Raw genomic sequence first — 7,780 nt, 5'->3', positions numbered from 1 at the left:
TATTGCCGGGTAGAATAGTCCTCATAAGTGAACTGAATCTTTTCATAAACGCGAGAACTAGAAGAGGCGGTAATGATAACTACTTGTCTCTGTAAACGCGCTGTTATATGTAATGCTACCTGAATACCCGCTTCAGGCTATTCTCGCCTTGCACGGACCCTAACAACTCGGGGCTGCATAGATTCCATAGGCACCACAATCTGCTTTGTGAAAGTTGCTAATATATCTTGCCGTTCCTCAAACATCCAAATAATGACGTGAAAGCCCTGGGCTGCCCTGAAACCCAATGCAAAGGATGGAGATTCAAGCAAATCTTCCTGGTTAATAGGCTGTTCCCACTGGAGAGAGTCCTAAGAGGCAACGGTACTTTACCAGTAACATTTAAGCATAACAGCATACTTTATTACTTTAAATACCTTGCATTATTCTGGGATTCGAAGCTAATATCGTTTCAATCAATAACTCCCTGGGGCAGAAATGCTACAAAGTCCAGAGGTGCCAATTCCGCGCGGTCCGCCTTTCCTACGACCTTGAAGATATCCCCTTTGGCAATCTTGACATTTGGGAACGTGATACGGGCTTTGGAAGCGCCATCTGGCTCTTTCATTGCTGCGCGGCTGAGGGTTGATTCCAGATTGCCAACCCACTTCCCCAAAGACTTGCCGTTCAGATACGCTTCCCACTGTGAAGTCCCACCGAGGATATCAAAATACACAACTGCGACGTCATATCTCCCAGGCTCGAAGTCGAGCTTCGCACTAGCTGTGGCCACTGTACTATTACCTAGTGTTACGAGAGACGTGGCAGTAGAGGCAGACTTGATAGGGTCTAGCACGGCGGTCTTGTATCCGCTGTAAGACATAGCCTCGGCCTCTATACGCCATGGATGGTGTCCAGCACGTCCCGCCTCGTCAGGAACCTCTGTAAGGTTGTGATAATAGTCCACAATGGAGTCTCTCCACACGATCGAATGACCTGCTTGGAAAGTGAGCTGGAAAAGAACAGAATTGAAACGTTCCTCGTCAACATATTTTTGAGCTCCCATCCATAACTTTGGAAAAGTATGTGCCGTTTCGGCCCCAGCATAATGGGCATCGTAGAGATTCTGTATTACTGTCTTTCCAGTCGGAAGCTTGTGTGTGTAGTTGACGTGATGATACCATAGGATCATGTTCGTGGGTGTGGTTTCTATGTCTTCGAATTTCTTTGCCAATGCGGGAGGGTATTGACCGGAGAAGCCTGTACCATTCGCCACAGTACGATCCATACCGATAGAGAATGAATCAGATCGAGTCCAGATACCATAAGGGTTGTCATCGCCAGCTCGGACATTCGGTCCGAAGTGGTTATTCGTAACATCTGTAAGGGTCGGCAGTCCCAGGTCTCCACTGCTATAGTTCAGATATGCCGGCCATGACTCCATGGCGATACGCGTGACGATATCTGTCACTTGACGATGAAGACCGAAATTCAGACGACTCCACGATTTAATAATTGCTTCGGGATCATCGATAGGGTTCCAGGCCAAGCGGCCAAATGCATAAAGGTTAGACATAGAGAGATGGCTACCAGTCCATGTCTGGCTCATCCCTACATTCGCTACACCTGAGAATGCACCAATCCGACGGTTGAACCGCTTGCCCGAGATGATGTCTCGCACAAAAGATGGCTTATCATCAACACGAAGATCCGTATCTAATATCTCTTTCCAGAGAGGAGCCAGGTAGACGGTATGTGCTTGCTGTCCCAGGTACTCTTGTGCGATCTGAAGCTCAATACCAGCGTTGGCATTCTTAAAGTATCCAAATAAGGGATGTGCAGGTTCCCGAACTTGGAAATCGAGTGGACCGTACTTCATCTGAAGGATAATGTTATCATGGAATTTTCCATCGAGACCTTGGAACGCATTATATGCCTCTGCAGAGCGATCTGCCTTCCAGTCGGTGATATTAAGCATCTCATACACAAATGTGCGGAATAGGACGATTCCTCCATGCGGTCTGAGGACATCTCCGAAGAGATTTGCTCCTTCGGCCAGCGTGCGATTGTAGGTGAGCGGTCCTGGTTGTCCTTCGGAGTTGGCTTTGACAAGGTACCCTGCAAGGTTTGGAATTTCATCATAGATCAGGTTTTTGATGTCTTCCCACCAGGAGATAACGGATGGCTCGAGTGGATCAAACGTCGATAGCCCACCCAAAGTCTGCGGGGAAGCAAAGTTGAGTGCAAGGCCAATTTGTACGCCGTACGGCTTTATTATTGCCGCGATTTCGCCAAGTCCACGAATATTGTCCGGTTTCAGGGTGATAGGGTTGGCGTTGACGTTGGTCAGGATGGCACCGTTTATACCGATGGACGCCAGCAACCGGCCGTACTGCTTCACCCGGGCCTTGTCAGGCATAGTCTTGTTTTGCGCAAAGAAGATTGATTTGCCGCCGTAGCCGCGTTCAATAGTGCCGTCCATATTATCCCACTCATTGGTCCAGCGGATAGCGTTGGTTGGATTGGAGACGTAGGAAATGTCTGAGAAGTTGCCTTGGGAAAGCATGGATGCGTATTCAAAGGCGCCATAGAGTGCGCCCCTCTCATTATGGCCGATAATCTTAACGGAACTACCCTTGATACGGAGCCAAAACCCGTCTTCCTCGAGAGGCGCGGGGAGTTGTGCCTTGCCACACCCATCATGATAGGCGTCAAGACTGCCCACAATTATGGAGTTCTGGTGGTCGCAGCCCTTGAATTTACGCGGGATCTGCTCTCCAAAGATACCCGCGAAGGCGTCCTCTAACTCGGTGCCAGCAGTGTATACGGGGCTGGATTTGGTTGCATTGAGAGTGATGATGCTCTTGGGATGCTTGAAGTCGTTGGGGGCTTTGTACGGTAGCTTCTTGTAGCGAAGCCAGCCATCAATGCCCGTCTCAGCCACAGCTAGGCCATATAGTGCCAGAGACGACACCACTGCTGTCCGAAATAGCATACTGCCAGTTTATGACCTTATGGAGGCCACTAGGATAGAGACGACAGGAAATAGTGATAAAGGGACATGGGAGCTTCAAGGTTCATCACTCGCGAAGGACAACCTACTTATTATCATTTAACTTAGAGGAATGCATTATCACCTACATTTGATGTACGCACAAGGCTGGGCATGACGCTCATGTGAGCCCGAAGAGACAAGCCTCGCACAAAACGAATTCAGCCTAATATACCATCAACGCGATGATGAGGCAAGAAATAACCCACCTGGCAGGGCTGGCTTCCTGAATCAGTTTGGATAGGATCATCGACAATTGCATAAGCCCTTCAAACACGACGTTTTAATTGGTGGAATTTGGACTCATTGCAGATCATGGTATAGCCGGGAAACAGTCTCAAACCCCTGAAATTGACAAACAAACAAATCTTTGGGATCAAACAAGAATGCGGGGTTTGCGGGGAGATTCGACAAGACCCGGGACACTAAAGATGCAACCAACAGCCGGACCAATGATGAATACTAGATCCTGTTCGGTCTGTCCATCACTCTTGTTTTCTCACAGCGACTGCCGCTTAGTCACCTCGGCGTGCTGTCCGGACATCGCAAACGTCTGGAGGCATGAGCCAACTGCATGCCGGACGGTACACAACGATAATATTGGCTTTTGCCTAAATAGTTCCGATCTCTGACTTGTACTCATAGTCTTTTGGCAAATATTACATCTTATCAAAGCCCCGCAGGATAAATCCTCCATCGTCAGACATCAAAAACAAGTTGTATGTCGAAACTGTGGCAAGATCGGCATTCTTACCGCAGCCTGAATGGTTTCCGTTCTCATTGCAGCATGAAGAATCCTCTCCTAAGATAAGAGTGTGTTGCATCGGCTACCCGACCGTCCTAGAAGTTACTGATGGCTCCAGCTATCACAAATAAGCTCTCCGAAGAACATGGCTCTCTACGTTGCCAGCATCTGCAGCGCTTTGGTACTCGCAAATCTCCTTACATCTTCCTTGTGCATTGCCATTGATGCATCTTTATCTAGCACAAAGGTACTAGACGCCATTGTTATCCCTAACTCCGACAATGTCCGTGGCTATCTGCATCTCCCAACCGAACTACCGGCGTACCCAGGTCTAAACATACATTGGAAATCGTCGCATCCAGCTGTGGTGTCCGATAAGCCTCGTGGTAGAATTGCTGCGGGTGTCGTCAAGCGGCCGGCCGTCGGCTCTGATGCTATCACGGTCCATTTGATTGCTTGCCTCAAATATGGCGGCTATCAGCCGCTTTGTCGCCAGCTTCCAGTCACGGTGCAACCATCCGTTGACGTTGCCCAGTTCTCCCGTTACGCCATGACAAACTTTGCAAGGTCAAATTCCAACATAGGCCAGCAAGTTTACTTTGCAACGAGCGTGGGGAACAATCCGACGGCCTGGGTAGCCAACAATGACGGCAAAGCTGTCCTTAACTCTACCAAGGGCATGCATGGCACCCGGGATCCCGTGGTTGTACGCACACCAGAGGGCGACAGGTTCTTTCTCATTGCATCTGATCTCAATGTTGACGGGGTAGAGTACGGATGGAAGGACTGGGATTGGGCTCAAAGTGGTGCGAGTCGCTACATTGAGGTCTGGGAATCTGACGACCTGCGTAACTGGTCTCAACAACGCCATGTCCTCGTGTCGCCGGAGGAAGCTGGGATGACATATGCTCCAGAGGCTATCTGGGATCCCGAAATCGGGGAATTTGTTGTCTTTTGGACTTCTAGCATGTACCCAAAAGGGACGCACTACTCCGCTGACAAAAGCGATCCCAATGGCCGTTATCCGTTGACCGGAGGGCAGACATTGTATTCAACGACTCGGGATTTTGTCAACTTTAGCCCTGCAAAAGTGATGACAGCGCGAACTGGCCACGGAACGCTGGATCCAGTTATTATCCCGGACGGGAATGCATACTACCAACGCATAGTTTCCGACCGCAACTCAACAGGAGTAAATCTTACTTGGTATGGACTACCATGTGATTCAGAAGACCTCTACCAAGAAAGAGCACGATCAATCCTCGCACAGCCAGATGGATGGGAGCTCGTTGCAACATGCATCACCCATCGCACAATGAACACCACGTACGCCGAAGGCCCGCTGGTCTTCAAAGCAAACCATGGGGATCCTCGGGGCAAAGGCTTCTACATGTATGCAGACCAAAAGTGGGCTGGTTCGCCATCAGGAGAATTCATGGAAGAGCAGTACCAACCTTACTGGACCGCGGATGTTGGAAAGCCAGACTGGCGGCCAATCAACTGGACGCAGAAGCCTGATTATGATCTGTCACTCGGCGTCATTCGACACGGCCACATCTGGTCTCTTACTACCGCTGAACATGCAGCCCTTCGCGGGGCAAATTTACTCTCTATTGAGATAATTCCCCCCAAGAAGCGCTTCTACAGAATTGGCGAGTCTCTTGACCTCGAGGGCATGGTTGTATCTGCGCGATACTCGGACGGTATCACAGATGACAAGTTATTTGAGGGTTATGGCGGATATTCGATCTCTGGCTTTGATTCCCGCAAAAAAGGCAAGCAAGCAGTTAAGGTCTCGTACTCTGTGGTTGATATTACCAAATCAGCCTCGTTTACTGTGGCAGTGAAGTATTGATAAAGTACTCCAAGTTGCAAGCCATTACCCTTTATGACAAATAACAAGGTATAACTTACGGATTTTAACCTCATGAGGACTGGGCTATGAGACTGACCAGGTTGCTGCCGTTCCCCTGAGGCTTGGCAGTGCGCTACTTGGTCTCTTGTGATTCTTTGTGCGTGGTCCTCTAGGTTTCTGTAGCGAAACACACCAATGCCAACCAGCAATAGTATAGTATATATCTCTCTAAGCCTAATAGAATGTGTTTACAGTATGATAATCAGAATTTAAATACCTAATTAAGGTTACTTCTTATAACCTATTTTTCTTCCTATATGCACTAAGCATCTTCTTATCAAGCTTCTCTATACCTTCCAAATTTCTCTCCTCTAAATCATCCTCAAGTTCAGACTCTCCTACTTTTTGGTAGGTGAAAAGAAGTTGTCCCTCATCACCCCGACGCCATCGAACAATTTTGAATAGTCTTGGTGGAATCAGTGACGTGTTATTTCCCCCTGTTCGCACGTCTGGGTCGCTCTTAAAGTAAGTAAGAAGAGCAAAAGGATGCGAATTATGGACAACTCTCTCGTCACACCATGTCGGAGCCCAGTTAAAAGCCAGCCTTGAGATCTCAAATCGCTCGTAGTTGGGGTTTTCTCGGTGACCATACAGTAATTGGAGAGACTTGCGATCTTCTCGTCGCTTTGGTCGGTTCAGCCAGTGCTCGTACTGGCGAGGCCATTTGTCTCGCACCTCAGCAACGGGTAGATAGGTAGGTCTATATCGGAACAAGGCTTTACCTTCTGGTTCTTCTGGATCCTCTGACCATTTTTCGATTGTGGGTATGAGATCAGGGTGGAGGACAGGATCTCCTACGGTCTGAACCCAAAAGTCTCCTTGGCTCCTGTCCTTAAATCCAACGATCTTGAGGACTTGAACATCAACTTCGTCGTAGGGCCGCCCTGCAGGCCTTCCGTCGGCACCCATACGGGCGTGCCAGTATGTGCAAACAGCAGCATTATCAAACTTTTGAACCGTGGCCTCTGGAATCCAGTGATGGACAGGCTTTTTAGTACTCTCTTTGAAAGCAACACGCAATTCGAAATATCGTTGCTCGGGAGATACTCTGTAACCATCGATATACTGCGGAGATCCATTCTTGAGCAATTGCATAAAATTCTTCTCGGACTGATCGATGAAACAATCGCCGATGTAGCTAGAGTCAGGGTCGGCCCGGATGTTATCCTCCGGTGTCACCACTTCTTCTTTTAGCCGAGGTGTCTCTGATAGAGAATCTGTCTCATCAGATCCCGTGTCTGTGGTGTCTGACGTCTGTGTATCCTCTAGAGCCTCGGAGGCACTAGGCTCTGCTCGTTCAATAATACGAAAAAGCTCGTTCTCAAGCGCTTGAACCTGGGACTATATAGAGTCAGAAAGCCTGACGTGGACTAGAGAACGTACAGACCTGACGAGTCCGTAGGTGTGTTTTCAGGTCATCTAGTGAGTGAAGAGTGGCTTCGCAGCAAGGGCACTCCATAGGATACGCTAGTGTTGCCATCCTAATTTAGGTGTTGAAGGCCGAAAACGTTATGGGCAGATACGAAAGAGCGGATCCTCATTGCCATGGAAAGCCTCGATTGCGGGGAAATCTTCTCATGGCATCGGCCGAGGGTCTTCCGAAGTTTTAGCTGCATTCTTCCGATGTCTTCTACAAATGCCAGGCATATCAAAGCTGCCGCAGCCAATGCGGAATCGCCCCTAGAAGCAGGGATAGTAATCTACCAATTAAGGTCAAATTTGTTCTCTCATTCCTATCTTGTATATTCTCTACCTGTTCTCACTTCTACAACCCTCCTATTCAAATGCCACAAGGGCGAAAGTTATGGAAACTTAACTTGTTTGGATTCACTGGATGCCCTATACTTACGAATAAGACCATGTCCCAGCGGAAGTTTGGGTTGTTCCGTCAATGGTTTACTAATCTCCTTCATGTATCTACGTAAGCATATATAACACTGGATCATCTTAATTACCATGTAGTTCGCACAATGAAATTGAACTATACTCGGACTATGTATGATTAGACCATTGCATGAACCATTTCATTTATTTCAGTAGCGATTGGCAAAAACTGTGCTTATCTGCCACTAAGTTTAAGGTTGCGGGT

The 7,780-nt window shown here is 48.3% G+C and overlaps 3 protein-coding genes across 3 annotated transcripts; 1 reads left to right on the top strand and 2 right to left on the bottom strand.

The window, feature by feature from the left end:
* Positions 1-451: 451 nt before the first annotated feature.
* On the bottom strand, positions 452-2,974 carry FSUBG_12640 (glycosyl hydrolase family 67 C-terminal; the record flags this gene model as incomplete). The annotated part of the gene is made up of 1 exon (XM_036677448.1): positions 452-2,974. The coding sequence occupies one exon, from the start codon at positions 2,972-2,974 to the stop codon at positions 452-454; it is 2,523 nt and encodes an 840-aa protein (XP_036531907.1).
* Positions 2,975-3,921: 947 nt separating this feature from the next.
* FSUBG_12639 (arabinosidase) lies at positions 3,922-5,631 on the top strand (the record flags this gene model as incomplete). Its single annotated transcript, XM_036677446.1, has 1 exon — positions 3,922-5,631. The coding sequence occupies one exon, from the start codon at positions 3,922-3,924 to the stop codon at positions 5,629-5,631; it is 1,710 nt and encodes a 569-aa protein (XP_036531906.1).
* Positions 5,632-5,925: 294 nt separating this feature from the next.
* Positions 5,926-7,552, bottom strand: FSUBG_12638 (uncharacterized protein; the record flags this gene model as incomplete). Its single annotated transcript, XM_036677445.1, has 2 exons — positions 5,926-7,032; positions 7,541-7,552. The coding sequence occupies 2 exons, from the start codon at positions 7,550-7,552 to the stop codon at positions 5,926-5,928; spliced, it is 1,119 nt and encodes a 372-aa protein (XP_036531905.1).
* Positions 7,553-7,780: the final 228 nt, after the last annotated feature.

This window comes from Fusarium subglutinans (assembly GCF_013396075.1).
Source record: "Fusarium subglutinans strain NRRL 66333 chromosome Unknown NRRL66333_c0000280, whole genome shotgun sequence".
NCBI classification, from domain to species: Eukaryota; Fungi; Ascomycota; class Sordariomycetes; order Hypocreales; family Nectriaceae; genus Fusarium; species Fusarium subglutinans.
Note: the sequence above shows the minus strand (reverse complement) of the source record. Positions and strands in the feature narration are given on the sequence as shown.